Source organism: Taeniopygia guttata, chromosome 21, assembly GCF_048771995.1.
Source record: "Taeniopygia guttata chromosome 21, bTaeGut7.mat, whole genome shotgun sequence".
Lineage (NCBI taxonomy): Eukaryota > Metazoa > Chordata > Aves > Passeriformes > Estrildidae > Taeniopygia > Taeniopygia guttata.
In genome coordinates, this window is record NC_133046.1 from 2609884 (window position 1) to 2634125 (window position 24242).

At 46.8% G+C, this 24242-nt stretch overlaps 1 protein-coding gene across 1 annotated transcript; it reads right to left on the bottom strand.

The window, feature by feature from the left end:
• Window positions 1–6924: 6924 nt before the first annotated feature.
• On the bottom strand, window positions 6925–23633 carry TTC34 (tetratricopeptide repeat domain 34). Its single transcript, XM_002193313.6, has 8 exons — window positions 23518–23633; window positions 19782–21364; window positions 19452–19677; window positions 17612–17804; window positions 15998–16164; window positions 15281–15548; window positions 14670–14884; window positions 6925–10071 (listed from the first exon to the last, which is right to left on the bottom strand). The coding sequence occupies exons 2-8, from the start codon at window positions 21308–21310 to the stop codon at window positions 9553–9555; spliced, it is 3117 nt and encodes a 1038-aa protein (XP_002193349.6). The 5' UTR covers window positions 21311–21364; window positions 23518–23633; the 3' UTR covers window positions 6925–9552.
• Between the last annotated feature and the right edge of the window lie 609 nt (window positions 23634–24242).

The following is a 24242-nucleotide window of genomic DNA, read 5'->3' on the forward strand; positions in this document are numbered from 1 at the left end:
ATTTTTACCTTGCTCAGAAGTTTGGTTGCTGTGTCACAGTTGCCACAATGTCAAATTGACCTTTAACTCCTCCTTTGAAAGGAATTGATTCTGAAGATAGAAATTGTCAGTTGTGTAATCTTTTTCCCCTTCTGCCTGTGTTTGTTTTGCACCGGTGATGTGAACCTCAAAAACTTTGTGCTTATAAGACATGAGAATATATAACCTAAAATTATATATATATGCACCTGATATTATTATATGAGAATATATTATCTATTTCAGTTCATTTTTGCACAGTTTTAAGTCTTAGTATTGATGTGGGTCACCTGAATAGAAGATCCCATGGTTGCTGCTCCCAGAAATCCAGGGAGTGGATGTGCAGCAGAGCAGTGATTTCCCAGCTGGAGCTCTGGGGTTCTCCAGCAGGAATTAAACAGCTCCACCAAATGTGAAAACAACTCCATGTCCTAAAGCAATCTGAGCCAAGCAGGACGTGGCAGCATCTTTAGTTGGATTTGTCTTAAGAGTTGTTGCCATGGAAACAAAGTCTTCATCTTTATGAGGTACATCCTTATAGATATCCATATATATATATACACATCTATATCTCTATCTCTATCTCTATCTATCTATCTATCTATCTATCTATCTATCTATCTATCTATCTATCTATCTATCTATCTATCTATCTATCTCCACGTCTGTCTGAGATGTGAGGGAAATTCTCTTACCTCTGGGTGTCAGGGTTTGTAGTTTGCCCTGGATCTTTTGCCTATGCATTAAAAAAAAAAAAAGATTTGAGGCAGTTCTGTGTCAGTAGAAGTGCAATTCCAGATCTGGAATCACTTGTGTGGGAGCTGCACGTTAGAAATGATCAGCTCCTCTGTGTGAGGGGCACAGGTGTGGGGAAAAGCTCCAAAACTCCTCCAAGACTGCTTAAAATCTCTTTTATTTTTTACCTTTTTGGTTTTAGTACAAAAAAGAACCACGAGTCTGGAAAGAGAGCTGTTACTTGGTGTCATCTGAGTTTCAATGTTCAGGTTACACAAAGATCTATTTCTTCTGTGTATATAAATTAATCTAAACAGGAAAACTGACCTGAACCAAGATTTCCTGTGTAAAATAGTCAGTTTAGTAACCAGAACAGTGTCCATGATTCCAGTCAAAATGCCAGCAAATGAGATTATTATACACTTTTCACTTAAATACAGAAGAAAACCTGAAGCTCTAGGGTGACATTAAAACAAAAAAGCCCAACCCAGCAGCCTCTCCCTGGAAAATCAGCAGATGCCTGGCTCCAGGACAAAGGCTGGATGTAGCCTGTGATTTATTGTGGCAGGGATGCTGCCCACAGAGGAGAACTCATTGTGCTCAGAAATAAAGGGTTTGTCTCGGAGAGCCAGCAGAAGCCTGGCATCTGTCAGCCAGCAGAAAAGAAATAAAGCTCAGCATTGAAAGGACAGGTTGGCTGCCAGCTGTGCGTGGTGGAAATAAGTCCTGGTAGAGGCATCAGCTGAAACAGTTTAGAATTGGGAAAACCTGGAAGTTTGGGTGATGTTTCAAAACTCTCCTCTTGCTCTCCCTTTAGAGATGAGCATCTTTGCATCACCCTCGGAATTAAAAATGACCAGATATCAGTGTTATTATGCAATAATACATATTAAAGGAAAGGTACAGCAGCTCCTGCCCTGAGTTTCTGGATGCAATCACTGCAGAGACAAGCAGGGAAAAAGGTGAAGGTGTCTTACCTGGCTCTTGTGGAGGAGGTTTTTCAGCTGCAGAGGAGCCTCGAGCAGTTTCCAGGGTGGAACTGGGCTGTTTGTGTTTTCTGGCAGTCAGAAATAAATGTTTATTCATGTTCCCAGCACTGATCCCCTTCCAGGCTCTCCCCAGGAATGGTCTTTGCAAAGTGTTGTGCCCAAATCTCCCTCTCTCCCCCTCACTCACACTCAGGTGGCTCCCAATGCCCAATGACTTAAATGCTCTGAGACTTCGCAGGGATTTAACCCCTTCCAACATGTCTGAGACCACCTGGGTTTATGTCTAAACTGGAAAATAGGCTGTGTAGCAGGGCTGCCTTTAAGAGGACTTAATTTCCTGGCTCCTCTGCATTTGGAGAATTCTCTTCTATTACAGTAATTAATTCCTAGGAAAGTTCTTGTTTTCCATGCTTTACCTTTCTCCCCAAGAGATTTTTCAAGACTTCTGGAATGTAGTGTCTCATTTTCACACCCAGTTTCAGAATTGTAATTATTTCAGTATTGCAATTATATTCTTAATGAAAAAAACACTTCAAAATTACATGCACATGACTTGAAAGGTATAAATGTATATTTTTGCCTTGCTTTGCTGTGTAGGAAGACAGATTCCAAACAAAATAAATCTTGGATATTTTACCTTAAATTATTTTCAGTTACAGAGCATGGACAAGTTTCAGCTATGCCATTAAATGTAGTGCTTTTAAAAATGACAAGGAGATGATTCCTGTTTCCAAGGAAAGCTGTTCAGACCAGTTGAAAAGTTAGAGTATATAACCTTAGTCCTGTATTTAAACACCAGGCACATGTTGTTTAATGCAGCACAGAAGCCCAAGCCATAAAATCCTGTCCAATAAATGATCACACTTGATTTCAGCAAGACTGTGAAGTCCTGGATTATCAAAATCCCTATAAATATCAAAAAATTTCAGCAAATTTCAGCAAATCTCCCATTTTCATCCGGCCTTTGCCTTTTGCTTGTGTTCCCACTGGCAGTTTGGATGCTGTGGGGGAAATCAGGGGCTGGGGACAAGGGCTGGGGACAGGGACAGGGGCTGGGGACAGGGAGAGGGGCTGGGGACAGGGACAGGGGCTGGGGACAAGGGCTGGGGACAGGGACAGTGGCCTTGGACAAGGGCTGGGGACAGGGAGAGGGGCTGGGGACAGGGAGAGGGGCTGGGGACAGGGACAGGGGCTGGGGACAAGGGATGGGGACAGGGAGAGGGGCTGGGGACAAGGACAGGGGCTGGGGACAACGTGCAGCTCTTTGACAATAATGGAAAATGTACAAATAATGTCATCTTCAAAGCGCCGTGTACCCGGAACGAAGAGGTACTGACAAGCATCTGAAAGAGAGAATTATCCCCATTTTACAGATGAAAGGGAGTCACACAGAGAATCAAAGTCAAGATTAGATTAATAGACATTGATGCCAGAGGAGCTATTATGCCTTGTCTGGCATCTGGCAGAACAGAGCGGAGAATTTCACACAGATTGCTCCATTAAATCCCTAATCTCTGTTTGGGCTGAGGAAAGACCTCCAGAGCTGACACAAAGACACTGCACCATCTTCAAATGAGTTACTTGTGGGGCACTACTGCAAGTTCACATCCTATCCCAGCTGGAGTTTATTTAACTTCCCGCTGCCTCAGCTAATTTTGTTTGAATAATATTTTAAAAAGCACCCCCCACCATATCACCTGAAATCTCCTTTGCATTTGTGCTCCCTCGAGGTGATTATTGAGTTGATACTTTTCATGTTGGAGACGAGGGCCAAAAGGATGTTGGAGTGGGAAAAGTTTAATCTTGATAAAAGAATTGTTTTTCCCAATGAGAATAATCAATCACTGGAAGAGCCTCCCCAGGGACATGATAAGGTCCCCTCACTGGAAGTTTATAAGATTTCCCAGGCTGGGCAGGGTGCTGGGTAATCTTATCTAGGAGCCCTTTCCCACTGGAGGTTGGCTCACATGACCTTTTGGTGTCCCTTCCACCCTGGGCTGTTCTGGGACTCTGTGCAAGAGGTTTTGTGCATAGGAACTGATGTGTGTGCTTAAAAGTCGTGTTGGATCAGGTCCTGGGGCCCAAATCCAGCACCAGCAGAGTGAATATTCCCAGTTTCCCTGCTGAGAATGGTTTGGATCTTTACAAATGACACAGTCTATCCTGAACTGTCAGTTCCGTGGCATTTTCCTCTACATCTGTGCTTGATGTGTGATTATCCTGCAGTTCATCAGGCAGGTTTATTAGGAGACTTAATTGGATTGCATTAGCTGGCATTTAAGCCATCCAAGCCATTTGAGAATGCAATCAATTAAAACATCCAAGCACATTAATGGTGTGGACACGGGGCAATTTATGTAGATGGCTAATTACCTGTTTACTTCAGGAAGCAGATCAAGAATGGCCAAATGATGCAGGAGAAGGAAAGAAACAACACTGCAAAAATCCTCTTGGCAAGGCTGCAAAAATTAGCACATGGCAAGGTATAATTGTTTCCATTGTTAAAGTCTACAGCAAGAGAACAAACCCTACACCGTGACAGGCACTCAGAGGTGTTCCCAGTAATTTCAGATTTCAAATGTGACTTCCAGAGAACAGATGGAGCATATTACCAGTGCTGGAATGTCTTCTAACAGCTCATCTGAGGTTTCTAAGCAATCAAGAAGCTCTCTGAGGTGGTCATTTCAAGTGGGGAAATGCTAATCCCTGTCAGTTTTCCATTTCACCCACTACTGATCTGGATCTGAGCCTGGGGCTCTGTGGGGACCCAGGTCCCTCACTCTGGGTCACCCCAAGGAAGATTTTGGTGTGGCAGCACCCACCTGGAGATGAAAGCACAAATGAGGGGTATAACAAAATGCAAACCAGGGTGGAATGGAATCATTAACATCCTCCTGGGCTTCCTGCTCCCTCCTACAATCCCCCCCTGGCTTTGCAGCTCAATTTTCTCATTTACTGATGCAGTTCAGGAATGAGGCATGCAAAATGATTATGAGCTACTGCTCTTGATTTCCTTTAGAGTCCAGGGGGAAACTCTTATTCTTGTTCATTCTCTGCAACTCCTGACTCTTTGGGGTTGTGTAGGGAGCATACAAACACAAAAATGATCAGGTTGGGTGGTGCCACACCTAAAGGCACAGCTGTTCTGGCATGGAACATGTCCCCAGGGGCTCTCAGGGACACAAGGGAGGCTGCCAAGGTTCCCAGGAGCTCTTGGTCATGCATGTAGTACTCAAGATAGACTTTGGAAAGCGAATTAATTGAAAATTACCTGGTTGCACACCTTAGAGGTGCAGGTGTCACACCCGTATTGAGGTGTGGGACCCACAGGGTCAGTGGCACCAGGCTGTGATTTCAGGGAAGGCTGGGACAGAAGCTGTTTTCCTCACTTTCCTCCATTGCTGGTTCATCAGTGAGGCACTAAAACCAGCATCACTGTGATCATGAGTGGTTTCTACTCTCTGCTGACATCTTTGGGAATGGCTCATGTTCTCCAGCCTCCTATTTGGGGTGGAAATTTGTTCCCCTCCCATCCTCAGCTGCTGAGAGCTACAACCAGCAATATCATCTGTGTTTGCTTTCTGCCCTTCAGGCACTTCTGGGAGCCAAGAAACCACTGCTCCTGTGCTCAGGGTTGGCTGGACACACCCGTGGGCAGGTGCAGTCTCTGCAGCATTGACAGAATGAGTGGATATGGAAAAGTCATTCCTGAAATGCACAGCAGAAAGGGAAGGAGTCTCCTGGATCCCACAGCTTTGGAATGCTGTGCCTCCTAAATAATGAACTGCTTTTCTTAAGGTGCCACTGAGTAATGGCTGAGTGAAGCAGCAGATCCCAGAGCACAGCAGTGTGGCTGAAATCCAAGTGAAGCAGCCAAGGCTCCAAAGGCAGGCTCCAGTGCCAGTGATCATTTCATGTGCCACATTCAATTCCTGGAGACTCCTCAGAGCCCTGGCAAATTGGAAACTGCTGGATGCAGCAGCAGCACAGTGATAACAGTTAATCATCTGCTGGGGCGTGATGGTGAAAGAAATGGCTTTTAGATTAGCTGTCATTAGAGTGCAACATCTGCCCCTGCAAGCCAAGGAGACTGTCCTCACTTGGGCACAAGGAAACTCATTAAATTCCTGGGTTTGCATGGCTCTGCTCCAGAGCCACACTTCCACCACGCTCTGGAGCTGGAAGCACAATGACTTGGGCTGAAAGGCAGGAAGAGGAATTCCCTGGAGATGTGTCAGCTTCCAAAGCAGCTGCAGAAGTTGGTTCCTGTGTTTAGGTTCCCTCAGTACCTGGGAGCACACAGTGAAGTGAAATAGGAAAAAATTAATGGGAGTGATGGGGTTTAAAAGGAAATTAAACCTTCTGAGACTACAAAAGCTCAAAGTTTAGCTCTGCCTGAACTCTGAGGAAAAGCTTTCAGTGGAATATTGAATTCCAAACACTTTGCCATCATTTCTAAGCTGTTCTTTGCCTGTTGCACTGCAGAGCATGAGGTCAGGAAACTTCCCTTGTCTAACTCTATTTGCGATGCAAATATTCTCACATCTGATTTCCCTTTCACATGCTTAGAAGGAATGTTGAATACTTCAGAGGGGCAAGCCTGGCAGGAACATTCTCAACCATGATTTCACAGTTTTCTTTCACCATTCATTACCTGGTGATGATGTGCAACACGGTTATTGAGGGTGCAGAATATTTTAAAGGAACAAAATTTATGGAGAGCAAGGAAATAGTTGGTAGTGTCTGTATAGAGCTCAGAGCTGAATAAACTACAGATATTTATGCTGTAATTAATGAATGACTGCATCTTCAAGCTGGATTACAAACAGGTATCCAGTTTCATCTTTTATTAGGCTGTATTTTCATCTTGATTACATTCATCTTGATTAATATAGTTGAATTCTTCATAACTGTGTGACATTTCCAGCAGAATTCCTTGAGGATATGTCCTACAGCACACTGTACAAGGAGCAATAGAGTTCCTTTTCTAAGTGTTCAGCCTTGGGCTGCTTGCACAGGGTGAGGGAAGGGTCTCAAAGCAGCATGGATCCCCATGAATTGCAGCTTAACATTACAGAAAGGTACAGAAATGATCACTGCAGGTTTTTCTGCCACATTCTTCAATCTGGAAGAAGTAGAACCAGATTTTGTTGTTGTTTTTGTGTGGGTTTTTTTTTTTTTTTTTGTGGTGGTGTTGTTGTTTTTCTTTTAGAAAATGGCTTTTATCTAATCACAGAATTATAGACTGGTTTGGGTCGGGAGGGACCTTAAAGCTCACCTGGTTCCAGCCCTGCCATGGACAGGGACACCTCCCACTACCCCAGTGGCTCCAACACCTCTCCTAGAAATTGCCTGGAAGAGTAAGAACACGACAGAGAATTAAAGAATAAATCAGAAGCTTGAGCACAGGGAAAGGACTTTAGTGGGCACAGACAGAGGACAAGGAAAATAAAAGAAACCAATGAAAATGCTGATGGGAAGAGTCAGGAGCTGCTGGGAGAAGCAGCCATTCCTCAAGGCCATGACTTTTCAGGCAGTCACCTCAAAAGGAATTTTTCCTCTAGCAGGGACTCTCTAGCAGTCTTATGGGATGCCTGTGATCCTTATTTTTAAAGAAAAAAAAATTCTTTAGGACCAATAAATGCATTCTATCCAGGAGAATACATTGCTTAACAAAAAGAACAGGTCAAAATGTCCCAAACTTCCAGGCTAATGGAGGGAATATCACTCTGGGGGACAAGACAACTATATTGTCTTCCCAATGCTTTCCATGGTCTGAAAAAAGTGGGATCTCCTGTTTTTACATAATGGAAAGACTTTAAAAAAAATTCCAAAGCCCTAAACAACCACTTCTCAAAAAATTTCTCAAGACACAGAGAATTTTCTCTCTGTTGGTTACTACTTGAAAGAAAACATGATCAATTTTTTTTTTTTCAGCTTGCAAATGGAGCCAACAGTTGTTTAAGGATACAATTTCATGCTTGGAAAGAAGCTCTCCCACAGCATCTTGATGCCCATTGTGGGGAAAAAGCCTCATCAGTATCACTAGGATTAAAATTGAATTTGAAGGGCAAGAAGCCCAGTCTTACCTGTGCTCTTAGGGCAGAAAAAAGGAGCACGCAGAGAAGAGGAAAAGGTGGTGTCATTGCTATGGGTTGATCCATGGCTGCTGAATAAAGTTCCACACTGGAATGTTGCCTTTGAGACAACAGCACAACAAAAAAGAGAATGTTCCCTCTTCCCTTTCATCCTAATCAAAGCAGCAGAGCACTCCTCTGCATTGCTTTCATCTTTGTTTTCAGCAGTAGTTTCTGTTTTTCTCCACGGTGTTATTACCACACTCCAAAAACATTGGGACAACTCCTCTGGAGCAGCCAAAACAAAGGAAGGAGCTGCTGCCCTGGGCCCCACCTCGGGTCCTTTCTGCTTCTGGGCTGAGCTGAGGGCTCCATCACCCAGGTGAATGCCCAGGGATGTCCCAGCACTGCCTCTGGGGTGTCCCAAATCCACCTGAAAGCTGGAAAACAGGCACAGGACAGCAGCACAAGCCTTCCTGGGCCTGCCAGGGGCTGATTCTGTGCTGGCCAGCAGGGAGGAGGAGGAGGAGGAGGAGGAGGAGGAGGAGGAAGGAATGCTGCAGCTCTGGGAGCAATCCCATCCTGGATTCTGCCTCCTGCTTGTGCATCACCACTTGTGGATGAGCTGCAGGGCTGGCTCTGGGGCTGGAACAGCCAGGAGTGAAGGGATGGGATTCAGCAGCTCTGGCAGACACCAGACATGATCTGTCTGTGGAGAGATGATCCCTGGTACCTGCCCTGGCCAAGGGAGGAGCAGGATCTGGGAGTCCAAGGTGAAGCCTGGAGTGGAGCTGTCCGTGTGGATATCAGGGCAGGAGATGCTGGAGTGGATGTTTGATCTTTGTTGAGTCTCACTTTTCACCTTTTCTGTTATTTCACTGTTCCTTGGGGTAGTAGAACAGTTTTTCTGTTATTTCATTGTTCCCTGGGGCAGTAGAACAGTTTATTTGGGGTTTGTGCTGCCCCATCCCCGATATTGGGGCTGATCCTGGCAAATCCACTGCATTCCCACCAGGGCAGTGGTGGGAATTCCCACTCCTTCATCCAGGAGTGGGGCAGTAGAGGGGTGTAACACACCCCCTCAAATTAGTTTTTAATCTTAGTGACACAGATGAGGCTTTTTCTCCATAGTGGGTATCAAGATGCTGTGGGAGAGCTTCTTTCCAAGCATGAAATGATATCCCTAAACACCTGTTGGCTCTATGTGCAAGCTGAAAAAATAATTAAATCCTGTTTTCCTTCAAGTAGTAACCAACAGACAGGGCCTTCACAAACACCTTACAGGAGTTACTTTTGACTGATCCTTTTGACTGGCCCATAAAAATAAGGCCAATTGATTGAACAGTGCATGTTAAAGCTCATCAAGTACTACCTAGGAAATACATTATTATTATTCATGAGCTGCAAGTGATTTGAATGTTTTCCTTCAGTAGGACTGGAACCCCTGTGTTAGAATTCGTTGTTTAGCCAGAAAAAAAGTTTTTTTTCACAATGGGGAGTTTACATAATCCACAATAATTTTAAGGAATCCTGAATGCTGCAATTTGCTTTTTTTCCTCATTGCTCTCTTGGTCAGTTTTGTTTTGCTGCCTTAAACATTTTACTCCATGTTCAGTGTCACGTCTGTTGCATATTTACCATGAGCTTCTCATCTTTCTTATCTTTCTCATCTTTCCTTCATTCTTGCAGCCACCCAGAAAGCAATCAGACTGGAAAATCCCCAGACAGAGAAATCAATGTATGCTACAGCTCGATGCCTCCCTTTTGAGTCTTGCTTTCAGCTTCTGGAGCTCAGAACTTTTATCAATTTTAAGCCCATAGTCTGTGATTTTCCAGGCCTCTTCATAACGCTGCTTTTCAAAGTTGTATTGTGCAATTTTGTGGAATGTTTTGGTTAAAGATTCCCTGCCAGGGCACTCAGTGATGGTGCCCAGGGCCAGGGGCTCGTCCAGCTGCAGGGCTTGCATGTATTGCTGCACTGCTGCCTCCTCCCGAGCCAGGGCCAGCAGCAGGAAGCCCTGGCAGCAGTGATCCCCAGCCTGTGTTTTTGGGCTGTTAGAGCCATGCCCCTGGAGCACTTTCTCCATGTCTTTCAGAGCTTTTTCATATTTTCTCAGGTGCATCAGGCAGGCAGCTCTGCGCCGCAGGTGCCGGGGGCTGTCCCTGCTGGCCAGCACAGCCAGGCTGAGATAGCCCAGAGCCTGCTGGTGGTCACGGCCTTTCATCAGCACCTTCCCCTCCTGGGCTGCTGCCTGTGGGCACAGAGGAATCCATGTTAGTTAAAAAAGGGGGAAAAATAGGGGAATATCTAGTCTGGATTGGTCGTACACACAGACACGAAGAAATCCTAGTTATTTTGGCAAATGTTGGAATTGCATCTAGCTGGAGGAATAATAATTGGTGTATTTTTGCATACAGATAAGATGTAAAACTCTTGGCTTGTTATCTCAGGGGTTTCTGAACTCCTTTGTTTCTGGACAGAATTTCTACTGAATTTGTTTAAGTTCCTTAGGAATGATGAACAAAAAGCTGCCTGGACCAACATCCCCAGGTGCTGCCCCACAAATGCAAGTGCTAAAAATGAATTTTTTGTCTCTACTGGAGCAAAACAAACAAAAGGCTAACTGGTGGCTTTGCTAATTGTTAATCTTGAGTGCAATTTGAACTCTCTGGCCTCATCTGAAAGGAAAAACAACAAGAAAATATAGAAGGCCAAAAGAGCCACATAATTTTTAGGTATATGGAGGTTAATAAAGAAAACTCTATTAGAAGTATTTGCCTCAAATGGATTTCTCATTATTTCCCTTTATTGGTAATAAATCAAGCTTTTAACGTGCTGCAGCAGAGTGGATATTCAAGTTGTAAACAAGGCTGCCATCAGCAGCTGAGGGCTTACAAAAGGCTTCAAGCAAAGGATAAATATTTCCACCCTCCTCATTCCAGGGGGTATTTCAGAAATCCAGTTAGCCCAGCCGCTGTTTTAGTAGCCACACTTGACAGCCAGGCCAGGTCCTGCAGTCTCTTTGTGTGCCCCTTTTATTTTGGCTGGCTGAGGTGCTATATGAATATTTTTATATATCTCTATATTATATATATTGCTATATAAATATTTATATATATATATATATTGCTATTTTTCTTGACATAATCATATTTATTAAGGAGTCTCAGCTTCCACACAGAGAAATTGCAATGGGACTTCTCCTCAAATAGTGTTAACCCCTGGCTTTAACAATTCTGGCCATGAATTTTCAGGCAGCCTGTCCAAAGCCATCTCAGATGTCTTGTGTACATTTAAAGAGCAGCACATTTGCTTTGTCCTTCGATGCAAGTGTCCCCTCAGTGGCAGGAATTTAACAAGGGATCAAGGTGGAATTGCAGCTGCCTGAGGAGCATTCTGGCAAGAGAAGGTGTTTATTTTTTTTTTTCCCTAGAAATTCCAGAGTTCTGGATCACATTGTTCCAAGGAACACAGTGCAGTTCCTCAAGACAGCTTGTGTTTGTGTAGTTAAATTGTCATTTTCAGCCTCTAAGGTGTATTTGTTGTCTCAGAGGCAGAAGAAAACACAATTGTTGTTGTTGTGCTGAATGCTGAATCTGATGCTGGAGGTTTCAGTGCTCTAACCTTGGGCACTTGGGGTTATTGCACCACAATATTGCATTTATTCACTGAGCAATATTGCAATATTGCATTTATTCACTGAGCCACTGCTTTGACTCCTTCACATTTTCCTGAGAGTTCCCAAATCAACCTGTGAGATTCCACCTTTCCTGGAGGAAAAATCCCATCTGAAAAGAAAGGATTCCTTTTCACCCTTGCTGATGGAGCAAGTTTGGGCAGCTGGATTCTGGATTCTCTTTTGGCTCTGCCTGACTTAAGGGACATGAGCTGGGACATTTTTGGGGTGTAACAGGGAAGGATTAATCAGCAGCTTGCACATTATCTCCTAACAGAGATAAAGATGAAAACCAGGCTCAGGGAGAGAAGGCCAGGGAAGGCAGAAGGACATGGCACAGCTGAGTTTAGCTGCTCCCTGCACGTGGCCTTGGAGAAGCATTTTTGTCATCAGCCTCACTGCAGGTGACCTGAAAGGACAGGAAAATCTGTGGAGTGCATTCCAGGGGAACGCGAGTCCAACTTGTCACTAAAAATTTGATTTTGGCTTCCAGACTGAAATAATTCAGGTGCCACCTAGAAAGGGCCATGAGTGGACCCCTGGATTCCTGGATTAGGTCTCTGTGTTCCTTTTTTCCATCTATTCACCTCACTGGGTGTAAAGGACTGAACATACACATATTTTTGTGGCATTTTTGGTTGCACTCCTTAGGGACCAATGTTATGACATGACCAAGGCTTAATTCCTTAGAAAGAAAAAGAGTGAGGAGTTTACTGGGCATGGAATGATGGCCAAGGGTTAGTTCCTGAGCAGTAAATCCCAGCAGATGGAATGATAAACTCGGAGCTTTGGGAGAGGGTTGGGTGTTTCCAGAAGAGTTTGGAGCAAGTCTTTCCTTCTCCACCTGCACATGCCATGAAGGACGTGTGGAATGGAAGCTTCACCTAATTCTGGCCCAGACCATGTAGTTTTGGAGACCCTTTTTGTAGGGATCTGGATCTCCACGGAAGCTGCAGCCCCGAGGATCTGTGTGAGGGGTTGGGAATCAGTCGTGCATTTACCCCTGACCTAAGAAAGCCAAGGGTTGAAGCTGCACGAGCAGCAAGCAAACTCCCTTCCTCTGACCTTTTGCAGCTTAATAAATCTTTCAGATTCCTATTCCCATGGGGCTCTCCCAGTTGTTTACAAATTTCTCAGCATGGGACCCCTTTCACTATAAATAACGGGAGAATTTTATGGCTTTGTTTTCCATGAAAAAAAAAAGAGTACATCAAGGAGCTCTCTCCTTCCTCCACCCTTTCCTTTTCAGCATATGGAGAACTATTTTTAGCTCTTCAGACCCTACAGGATAACGATGACACGTTTTTAAAATGCTTGTAATTCCAAATACTCAAAAAACAATGTGGCTGAGACTGGCTGTGAACTCTGAACTCTCCTTTTCCTACCTGGGAAATTCAGGAACAGAGCAAACTCCCTCTCCCAGGGTAGGAACCTTGGCAAAGTCAGGCCATTATTGGGAATTTTAGCATTAATTCTGTCTGTAAGCTTCTAAAACTTTGCTTTTACTGAGATCTTCCTTTCAGAAACCAGAATAGCCTTGCAGGCAAAAGGAAGTGCTGCTGGGAAATCCTTTGAGACGCTGGGCAGGTGGATGAAACAACTCCTTCCCCACCCCAGAGAGCACACACTCCTCCCCTGGCCACAAAATACATCTCAAAACCCCCAGGTGCTTGAGTTCAAACATTTACTAGTTGAACAAAAGCACGAGATGAAAGGGAGCAATGTTTTCTTTTCAAACTTCCAACCCTGGTACTGGGTTCCAGTTTTGAAACCAGCCTGGTCACACCTCTTGTCTCAGGCAGAGGAATCTCTCCTGATAAATAAGCCACAGTGAGGGGTTTCATTTCAGACACGGCTGCCAAAAAGAGACAGAAATAAGTTTCTCTCCCATTTTTAAGGCTTCACACACCTGTGGCACCAGTGGGTTCTCACGTGTCAGTGCAGTATAAGAGACACAAATGTTAATTTGGTTTTTTATTCTCATTTTTCTTTTCTTATTGACAGCAAAGAACATCCCTCCTGTGCTGCCTCGGAAGGGAAGCAGCATGGATGGATTGGGCTGTGAGACCCCCACAGAAGGAGTGATGTGGCAGCAGGGGAAATTCAGCTGTTAAATGTGTCTTCATTTACAGACACCTCCTTAGAGCCTCCCTGGTCACATAAATTGTTCCTTTATCAACTTTCTAAAGTGGAAGATTGCAAATTGCCTCTGAAATCTTCCAACTCTTCCCCCTAAGACTGAACTTTTTGCATTATTTAGAAGAGAGGGGATCTTTTCTCTATAATGGGTCATGTCTGGGGAGTGGTAAATTAATACTTGTTTACTTATATCCTCCTGCTGTTCTGTTCAAATACATTCCAAGGGCTCCTCTTGCTGCATTAAGGATATCAGCATGTTGTTTGTTTTATAACCTGTGAGAGAGCATAACAATATAGCTTCTCACCAGGGTGCACACCAGCAATAAATTGAATAAAAGAAAGAAAACTGATTCTCAGAACTCAGAGCTTCTGGGTAATCAGAATTGCAGATGCTTGGCTGAGTGTTAAAACTCTTCACCATCAATCTGACCTTCTCTTGTCTTATTATTGGAGATACTTTCTGGGTGTACTTTGAGGGAGAAACACAAAAAAATGCTGAATAATTGGGGGGGACCAGAGTTTTGTGACATTGTGTCAGTTTTAGCTAAGAAAACCAGCCTCAAAACCTTTAATTTTGTAAAAATGCAAACATATTATAAATCCTAAATGTTGCACAAAAGAAGGATGGAAGCATTTAATGTCACTGAATTGAAATATTTGGCTTCTTTTCACCAAGAAAATGAACAAAATGAATTCTCCTTCACCAGGAGCCATCCCTGAGCCCCGTGTATCCCCCAGAGTACAATTAGCAATGATCTGTTAAATCCCTCCCTACCTGCTGCCCCTCACACCCCCTGAATTTCTGTGTGGCCATCACCAGCTCTTGTGCCAGGGAGACCAAAAAGCACAAAAAGTGCTCAGATGTGGCAGTGATGGATCATAAGAGACTGATCAAGGTCACTGCAGTGGAAGAAGTTTGGCCCCAACTCCCTGACCTGTGCCCTGCTAACACTTCTCAAGGCAGGGAGAAATCCCTGCAATCCCAGTTTTACTTCCCAATTCCACAGATGTGGGATCAAAAAAAAGGGCTGTACCTGAGCAAGATGCTGCTGTTGCTTGGTGTCTACAAAGTTGAGGAGAAAGGCCAAGTCCTTCTCATCTCTCCTGGCCAGAGCACTGAGCGGGGCAGCTGCCCCTGCCACGTTCCTGCTCTGCAGCTGCAGCACAGCCAAGCGAGCCCTGGCAAAGTCCTCAGCAGGACAGTGGCCAAAGGCTTCCTGCAGGTGCTTGAGGGCCTCTTGGTGCTTTCCTGTTGGGGAACACAAGCACAAACTCTGCAACCCATCCCATGGAGAGAAAGGTACTGAGAAACCACAGCAAGGAGGGGGGTCAGGCAGGCAGTCCGTGTCTAAAGGGGTTAATTACATCATACCCGGTCCCAAAATGTTTTCAAACTTCTCTTGAGAAGCACCATCCAGCACCATCCACCATTGTCCAGCATTATTCAGCACTGTCCATCACCATCCAGCATTATCCAGCACCATCCAGCACCATCCACCATTGTCCAGCATTATCCAGCACCATCCAGCATTGTCCAGCACAATCCAGCACCATCCAGCAACACTCCTGACATTTAACATTCACTTCTATCCATTTTCTGCTCCTTCACCAGGCCTGACCAGCTGTGCTGAAGACCTGAACTCACCATTTGCCATCAAAACATCAGTGTAGAAGATGTGATGTTGTGCAGCCCTACAGATTTTGGTCAGTGCTTTTGCCATGGTGAGAAGGTCCCCGAGGGTTTCTTCTCCTGGGTGGTCTTTGGTGGCCACGAGCTCGCTGAGAGTGGCCCTGCCATGCTGGAGGAGCCACCCAGTGACCAACCCTCGGGCTTCAGGCTTCAAGGACAGGATTGCTGGCATCACTGCTCCTGCCTCCACCTTCAGTGCTGAGATCAGATCTTGTACTGCCTCCTGTGGGAAAACAACGCCAAGGAAAGAAATGGAAGCAATAATTAAGTATTGATCATTTGTTCTTTCAGCTGCTTTCTCTTCTCTGCTGAACTATGGGAAAAAACATGGAAAAAGTTTTGCTCTTCCCTGTCCTTGTGCTGCAACTTTTCCATTTGCAAAGCTGATAGGAGGTCATAAAGGCAGGTTTGAATGAGTGTTTGCAAAGTGCTTTAAACTCCTTGGGTTAGCACAGAAAATCATGACCAAGGTTTAGTCCTTCTGTCCCTAAGCTTGGGAAAGAAAATCAGTAAAGTCAGATGGGCTGTTCATACACCCAGACAAACCTTTCACTACCCAAGTTCTTTGAGAAACTCCTGTTTCCAGTGATTCCGCAAAAATTTCTGTGATACTTTACATTCATATTGTTCAATACCCTCAGAAAAACCAGCAAAGCCCCACATGGACAGTACCTTCTGCTGCCTCAGAGCGAGGTGAACCAACCCTCGGCCGCTCAGAGCTTGCACATTCCTGGGATCCTCCTTCAGGACAGCATTAAAATCAAAAATTGCAGTTTTCATCTGCCCAAGGCGCCCATAGCATCGGGCCCTGGTGAGGAGGCAATCCTCAGCATAACCACCTGGAGGACAGGGATGCAGCCATGGTTACTGCAAGGATACCCACAAGGAAGCTACAAAAAGCTCCACTTGGCCTGAGGATACCTCAGGATGAAGTACAATGAGAGTTTGCTTAAGTGGAAGTTTCCTCTATTTTTGTTGCTAGTGGAATTCCTGCCAGGTGTTATCAGCCATGAGTTGAAAGGAAAGAAGAATCTGTCAGGTTGGAGTGGGAGCAGCACGAATGAGAGGAGAGATTTCTGAGAGTTGGAGGCACGAAGCCATTTGGCTCTTTTAGTAAAGTGAGATCAGAATCACAGAATAGTTTGGGTTGGAAGGGACCTTAAAGAGTCCCCAACCCCCTCCCAAGGGCAGGAAAGGTACACATTGTTTTGGATAAATGAGTTATCCAGATGGGACTGTCTAATTCCCTGCCAGAATTAATATGCACTGGGATTTGTGATACTGAGTTGCATTCTTTTCTTCCTCTGCTTTCACACAAGTGCTGCCCAAATAAACACATAGAGTTGTCAGTGAAAATCCTGGTCCCTCCATTCCCTGCCTGCAGAGCATTTCTCTGCCTGCCATCCAGACATCCCTTCCTTCCAAGGCAATTTCGATAAGGATCTTAACATGCCCAGGGTTGCAATCAATAACTGTGGCATCCAATATTGGATGATAAATCATCAGTGCCACTGGAAATATGTTTTCATAGGAAGGTCAGCAAATGCAGCTGCCTGCAGGGATCAGCCAACAGAAAAGCTCCAAGCAATTCCTCTGCAGTAATGAGGCTTTTTCTCCCTCCTGATTTGCTCCAAAACTTCTGTACCAAAGGTTATTATCACTCTGGAGCTCTACCAGTTGGCTCCTCTAAAGACAATATCTATTTCTTAACAAGCATCTGTTCTAGCAGGTGGGGAGCTGATAAGCTGGAATGCATGGGCTGTGAAATGGAACCATCTCCAAGCAATTAACAGGGTTTTTATTCCATTTCCACGAGCCAGTCTCTCTTCTTCTCAGTGCTGCTGTCATAACATTTGCTCAGAGTGAGAGGCAGATTTCCATACAAACATGGTTTTACTTGGAACACGCCGGGAGAATTTCCATGTCAGCCTGGTCTCTCTCCTGAGGAAAAGCTGGGACAGTGAAATGTGTGAGGGGCTGAATTCACTTCATTGCACTGGCTGAAGAAAAGGGGGTGATGTCCCTGTAGAACTGAGCTGAACCCATTTCAAGGAATTAAAATTCCTTATTGTTTAACTCCACCCCTTCATGGCCCAGGTGAACGTGCTGTGTCAGCCCTCACCGGGGAGGTGGCAGAGGAGATCTGGACATCCTGTCCCACCCATGTGCTCTCCCTTAGGAGCAAATCCCCACGGGCAACCTGGTGTCCTCCTACCTGCAGCAAGGATGGCACAGGACAGGGGTGTCCTACCTGCAGCAAGGATGGCACAGGACAGGGTGTCCTACCTGCAGCAAGGATGGCAAAGGACAGATGGGCAATGGCCTCTCTGATGGCAGCACCCTCCTGTGTGCCCTTCAGGATGGCCAGGGCTTGCCAGTGGCAGTGGCTCTGCAGCAGCTTTCTGTCCTCGTCCTGGAAAATGTCCAGGACTGGCAGGAGGCAGGAGGAGTCTCCAATTCTGATCAGTCTCCTCAGCAGCTTAAGGATGGGAGAGGAAAAGGCAGCAGAGAAAGAGTTGAGTGAGGTGTGAGGTTGTGTGGGAGACCTTTGTGTCCTTCCCCAGCTTTCCCAACCCTTCCCTGGGGTGTCAGCCAGCCCAAGACCACGAATCTCCCTGATTTATCTCCTCAGCTGGCCCTGATGTGAATGCAGGTTGGAGAAAACAGGAATTCTTATCTTTCCTCGCCACCACTGCAGCTGGGGAAATAACTCTGGGCAAATACTTGGTGCTGCCTGTTTTGTTTTGGGCAGCATCTGCTCCACATTGGCAATGCAGTGTTTTTATAAATACAGGATGATTGGCCCAAAAAAAAAAGAAAAGAAAAAAAAAGAATGTTCCTGAGGAACACAAGGATTCCAGCGACCCTTTTGATTACAAAATCAAAACCAGTGAATTAATGGAAAATCACGGAGGTCCTGTTAGTTATTTTTAGTCTTGTTATTGGTAATCTGGGAAAAGCCTGGATTAAAACCCACAAACTACTGTCCTCCTAAAAAAAGAATGCTGTCTGACCTTTGCTATCTTTGCCTCAACAAACACTTGTTTAAAATTTAATTTCCAATGAAAATGAATCAAAAGTTGTTTTTACAGTGCTCAGAAGATATTGAATATTCAAATCTGAGCCAGAGAAGCCTGGACAAGAACAAAGTTATCCTGATGTACCAGACACATCCCTTGAACTCATAACTTTCTCTATTTTATTGATAGATAAAAGTGATTGGCATCTGACAGGTAGGTGGGCTAAAAATATTTTTAAGAGAAATTTTCAGATATTCCATGCAGAACTTGCAGCAGAAGCTGAAGATGGAACTCCAACTTCCAAGAGGAGTACTCTAATAAAGCCACACTCTTCATTAACAGCCTTCCCAAAGGCAGCAAATTACAGCAAACTTTGATTTTTCATAGGCAGTAGTGAGGTGCTGACAATAAAATCTTTCTCCTTACAGGTTAGCAGAATTTATGTGGCATTTAAAAAAGAATACAATAGTTCCCTCTGATGGCAGAGCCTGGGAATTGAGCTTTGTAATCCTGGGTAGGAGAACCAACTTGCTGGAATGGCTTTCAGGGTTTCCAGCACAATTTATCAGCATTGGAGAAAGAAAACTGCAGACTGATACTGGAGCTCTGCATTTGTGCCTTTATTCTCCAATGCTTCATTAGGATAATTGGGGTGGTGGCATTTGTGCCTTCTTTTCTCTAAGGGAACATTCCCAATCCCATAATGCTGTCCCCAGGGACAGGATGCTCTGCCTGGTTAAAGAGCTGAGAAATGCCATTAAAAACCACTTGAGGAATGAGCTGGATTTAACTGGGCCCTGTGTGGCCTTTTTGGACACAAATTCATGTGATTCTATGATTTTATGGCAATATCAGCCCTGTATGTACACCTTCAAAGTTCTGCTGGAAGTTCTGCACGTGGGCTCCAAGTTCCACTGTGTCACAGCTCTCCCTGTTGCTATTCAGGGAGTTCCTAACAGCAAAGTTTAGTTATAAAGAGGACATGCACCCAAACAACTGGACACAGGGATTGATCTGTAATTTCACTGTGGTCTGGGAAAAATTTGGCAAATCAGCTGTTGAGGAGGGAATGACCCTGAGGATGAGGCTTTCCAGGTGCTCCTTACCTGGTTGCCATCATACACAAAGCCTCTCTTGAGCTGCAGCAGGGCCAGCCTGGCCAGCACCGGAGCCCTCTGGGGGTTTCTGGAGAGGGCCAGGGCCAGCATCTTGTGGGCTTCTTCCCCACGGCCCATCTGGTACAAGGCATCAGCACACAGGATCTGGGATGCCTCGTCAGAGCTGTCCAGCTCCACCAAGAGAGAAGCCAGCTGGAAAACCCCAGGGGCATCTCTGGAGGGGGAAAAAAGCCAATAAAACAAAACACCTTCAAGGTTAGGAATGTGCACAGCCCTGATTGCTTTTTCTGAAAGGAAACTGAGCTGCCTCCTGGGTACCTCTTCTTCTGGAGCATCATCTGTCCTTCCTCCTGGAGGACCTTCAGCAGCAATCCCCTCTGGTTCCATGGCACGTAGGACTTGATGGTGAAGATGGTTTCATCCAGCTTTAACTGGCAGGCTGTGATGTAATCCAGGGCTGTCAAATAATTGCTGCCACCAGAAATGCGGATCAGCCCACGCCCACACAGGGCTTTGATGCAGCTGTTGGGATGTGGGGAATCGTGCTCGATGACCCTCTGGAAGTCCTGCAGGGCTCTGTGGTGCTCCTGGGCGTGGAGGGAGCAGAAGCCTCGCAGTGCCAGCAGGGTGTTGTGGTAAGTGTTCTGCTCTGCTGCCAGCAGCTGCTCACACATGTCCAGGGCGGCCCCGGGGTGTCCCTGCAGGAGGTGACAGTCTGCCAGCCGGACTCTGAGCTCCCGGCTGGACCCTGGGCAGATGTGCAGGAGCAGCTGGATTGTCTGGATGACAGGAGGGAGCAGCTCAGTGCCACACGTGCCCCTGAGCTCAGCCCGAGCACACACAGCCTCCCTGTAGGCTGCAAACCTCCCCTCCAGGGCAGCTCTGGCCTGCTCCCCGATCTTCTCAGCATCACAGGGTGAGAAAAGCTCTTCAAAGTGTTTCATTGCCCAGGCGGGCTCTGCTGCAAAGGCTTCTGCTAAATCCTGCATCATTTCCTGCGTGCATCCTCCCAGGAAGAAATACCCAGCAGCTCGTTCCAGGAGCAGAGCCAGAACGTCCTCACCTCCGAGATTCTGTGCCGAGAAGCCTTCAAGGGCCTCGCTGCAAACAGCCACACACTCCTGAAACTCTCCATTTTTTCGGAGGTGGGCTGCCCGTGCCCGGCACACCCAGGCGTGCCCCGGTGCCACGGCAGCCAGGAAGCTGTAGCAGTCCCCCAGCCACTGCTCCGAGGACCTGCAGCCCGGCTTTTCCTCCTGGCACATGGAGAGGTGGTGGCAGAAAGCCTGGAGCACCTGGGGCAGGTGTTCCCTTTGCCTGCTGCACACGTAGGCCACCGCCTCGGTTCGATCCAGCACAAAGGCTTGGACATAATCCAGGATTCCCTGGCCAGCCTGTGTCCCTGCCAGCACCCGTGCCAGCGCCCTCAGCAGCAGCAGCTCCGTGGCAGCCCTCGGCATGGCCTCCAGCAGCACATTGCATTTGCTCACCACCTCCTCCCAGCACCCTCGCCGGAGCAGGGCCTCCAGCTCGTACACAGAGGCCACCACGTTGTTTGGGATCAGGCTGGAGAGGAAAATGGCAGCTATTCCCACGCTGAGGGACACCACAGCCAGGTTCCTGCTCTGGATCTTGGGGATCGGCGCCTTGCCTCTGCACCAGGTCTCCAAGGTGGCCACCACTCGCTCCCGGAGCGTGCGGCCCATGGAGGTCACCCTCTGCACTGCCGTGAGGGCACAGCAGCTGAAGGCAGCCAGGTAAAAAGCTGTGGCTGCTGGAAATTCCTGCTGGGAGAGGCACTCATCCCCTTCCCCACAGAGAAGAGCGGCGAGGTCCTCGGGTGACATTTCCTGCGCTTGGGCCTTCAGCGAGCGCCATCACGGGTGGGACATGGCCCGGGGCTGTCAAACACAAATAGAAATGTGGAGCAGGGTTTGAGCAGAAAATGAGAAATGTGGAGCAGGGTTTGAGCAGAAAATGAGAAATGTGGAGCAAGGTTTGAGCAGAAAATGAGAAATGTGGGGCTGTGGAGCAGGGTTTGAGCAGACAATCAGCAGTGAGGGGCTGTGGAGCAGAGTTTGAGCAGAAAATGAGAAATGTGGGGCTGTGGAGCAGGGTTTGAGCATAAAATCAGAAATGTGGGGCTGTGGAGCAGGGTTTGAGCATAAAATCAGAAATGTGGGGCTGTGGAGCAGGGTTTGAGCAGAAAAGCAGAAATGTGGGGCTGTGGAGCAGGGTTTGAGCAGAAAAGCAGAAATGTGGGGCTGTGGAGCAGGGTTTGAGCAGAAACTGAGAAATGTGGGGCTGTGGAGCAGGATTTGAGCAGAAAAGCAGGAATGTGGGGCTGTGGAGCAGGGTTTGAACAGAAAATGAGAAATGTGGGGCTGTGGAGCAGGGTTTGAGCAGAAAATGAGAAATGTGGGGCTGTGGAGCAGGGTTTGAGCAGAAAATGAGAAATATGCGGCTGTGGAGCAGGGTTTGAGCAGAAAATGAGAAATGTGGGGCTGAGGAGCAGGGTTTGAGCATAAAATGAGAAATGTGGGGCTGTGGAGCAGGGTTTGAGCAGAAAAGCAGAAATGTGGGGCTGTGGAGCAGGGTTTGAGCAGAAAATGAGAAATGTGGGGCTGTGGAGCAGGGTTTGAGCATAAAATGAGAAATGTGGGGCCGTGGAGCTGAGTTTGAGCAGAAAATGAGAAATGTGGGGCTGTGGAGCAGGGTTTGAGCAGAAAATGAGAAATGTGGGGCTGTGGAGCAGGGTTTGAGCAGAAAAGCAGAAATTTGGAGCAGGGTTTGAGCAGAAAAGCAGAAATGTGGGGCTGTGGAGCAGGGTTTGAGCAGAAAATGAGAAATGTGGGGCTGTGGAGCAGGGTTTGAGCATAAAATGAGAAATGTGGGGCTGTGGAGCAGGGTTTGAGCATAAAATGAGAAATGTGGGGCTGTGGAGCAGGGTTTGAGCAGAAAAGCAGAAATGTGGAGCAGGGTTTGAGCATAAAAGCAGAAATGTGGGGCTGTGGAGCAGGTTTTGAGCATAAAGTCAGAAATGTGGGGCTGTGGAGCAGGGTTTGAGCAGAAAATGAGAAATGTGGAGCAGGGTTTGAGCATTAAATGAGAAATGTGGGGCTGTGGAGCAGGGTTTGAGCAGAAAAGCAGAAATGTGGGGCTGTGGAACAGGGTTTGAGCAGAAAAGCAGAAATGTGGGGCTGTGGAGCAGGGTTTGAGCATAAAATCAGAAATGTGAGGCTGTGGAGCAGGGTTTCAGCAGAAAATGAGAAATGTGGGGCTGTGGAGCAGAATTTTAGCAGGAAATCAGCAGAAAATCAGCAGTGAGGGGCTGTGGAGCAGAATTTGAGCAGACAATCAGCAGTGAGGGGCTATGGAGCTGAGTTTGAGCAAAAAATCAGCAGTGACGGGCTGTGGAGGAGAATTAGAGGAGAAAAGTCAGGCACGAAGGTCTGTGGAGCAGAATTTTAGCAGGAAATCAGCAGTGAGGGGCTGTGGAACAGAGGTTTGATAGAAAATCAGTAGTGGTGGGCTGTGGAGCAGGATTCTAGCAGAAAATCAGCCATGAGGGGCTGTGGAGCAGAGTTTTAATAGAAAATAATCAATGAGGGGCTGTGAAGCAGAGTTTTAGCAGAAAACCTGTAACGAGGTGCTGTGAAGCTGAATTTTGACAGAGAATCATCAGTGAGGGCTGTGGAGCACAGGTTTGAGAGAAAATCAGCAATGGGGGACCACGGAGCAGAATTTTAGCAGAAAATCAGCCAGAGGGGCTCTGAACACAAATTTTTCTGCTTGGAGGGAGCAGCTTTACAAATGCCAGATGCCCAGGCACTGTGAAAAGTCAGGGTTTGGTCACTGCCAGGTTTCTGGGGGAGTAAAGCCACGAGGAGAAACATCACAGAGGTTGGGAAGCTCCCACCCCCTTGGCCAGCATTCCCTGCCCATGGAATGAGGCTGGGACAACCATTTGATAAATCTTTAATCATCAATGCCACCGCTGGTGGAGGACACGGAGGAGACAGAGCCACACCTTGATGCTTCACCCACCCCTTACCTTTTCTCTTGGCCTGGAGGAAGGAGACAAAACCGGCTCTTGTCCAGGCAGCGGAAAGGACGAGGCTCCTTCATCCTGCACACCCGAGCCCGGCCCTGCAGATACCTGAGAGGGGACGGGAGGGATGGAGGAAAAGAAGGAGAGAAGGAGGGAGGGAGAACAGGGCAGGAGCGGCGCTGGGTTGCCTGGAGACCGCAAACACTGCCCGGCGGGGCGGGCACGGCCACGGGAACCGTGCCTGAGCTTCTCTCTCCTCATCCCGAAGGACCGGGCGGGATGCTCAGGGCATGGCCAGGGCAAGGATCCCCCTCATCTGGGAGAAATTGTTCCCCTCACCTCAGGGAAAGAATCTCCACTGCTTTGGGGAAAGGAGCCTCCTCACCCTGGGGATAGGATACTCCTCACCTTCGGGAAAGGATCCCCATCAATTTGGGGATAGGATCTCCATCACCTTTGGGAAAGGATCCCTCTCGCTTTGGGGATAAGATCCTCATCACCCTGGGGATAGGATCCTCCTCACCTTGGGGAAAGGATCCTCCTCACCTTTGGGAAAGGATCCTCCTCACCTTCAGGAAAGGATCCCCATCACCTTTGGGGAAAGGATCCTCATCACCTTGGGGAAAGGATCCTCCTCACCTTTGGGAAAGGATCCCCATCACTTTGGGGAAAGGATCCTCATCACCCTGGGGACAGGATCCTCCTCACCTTTGGGAAAGGATCCCCAT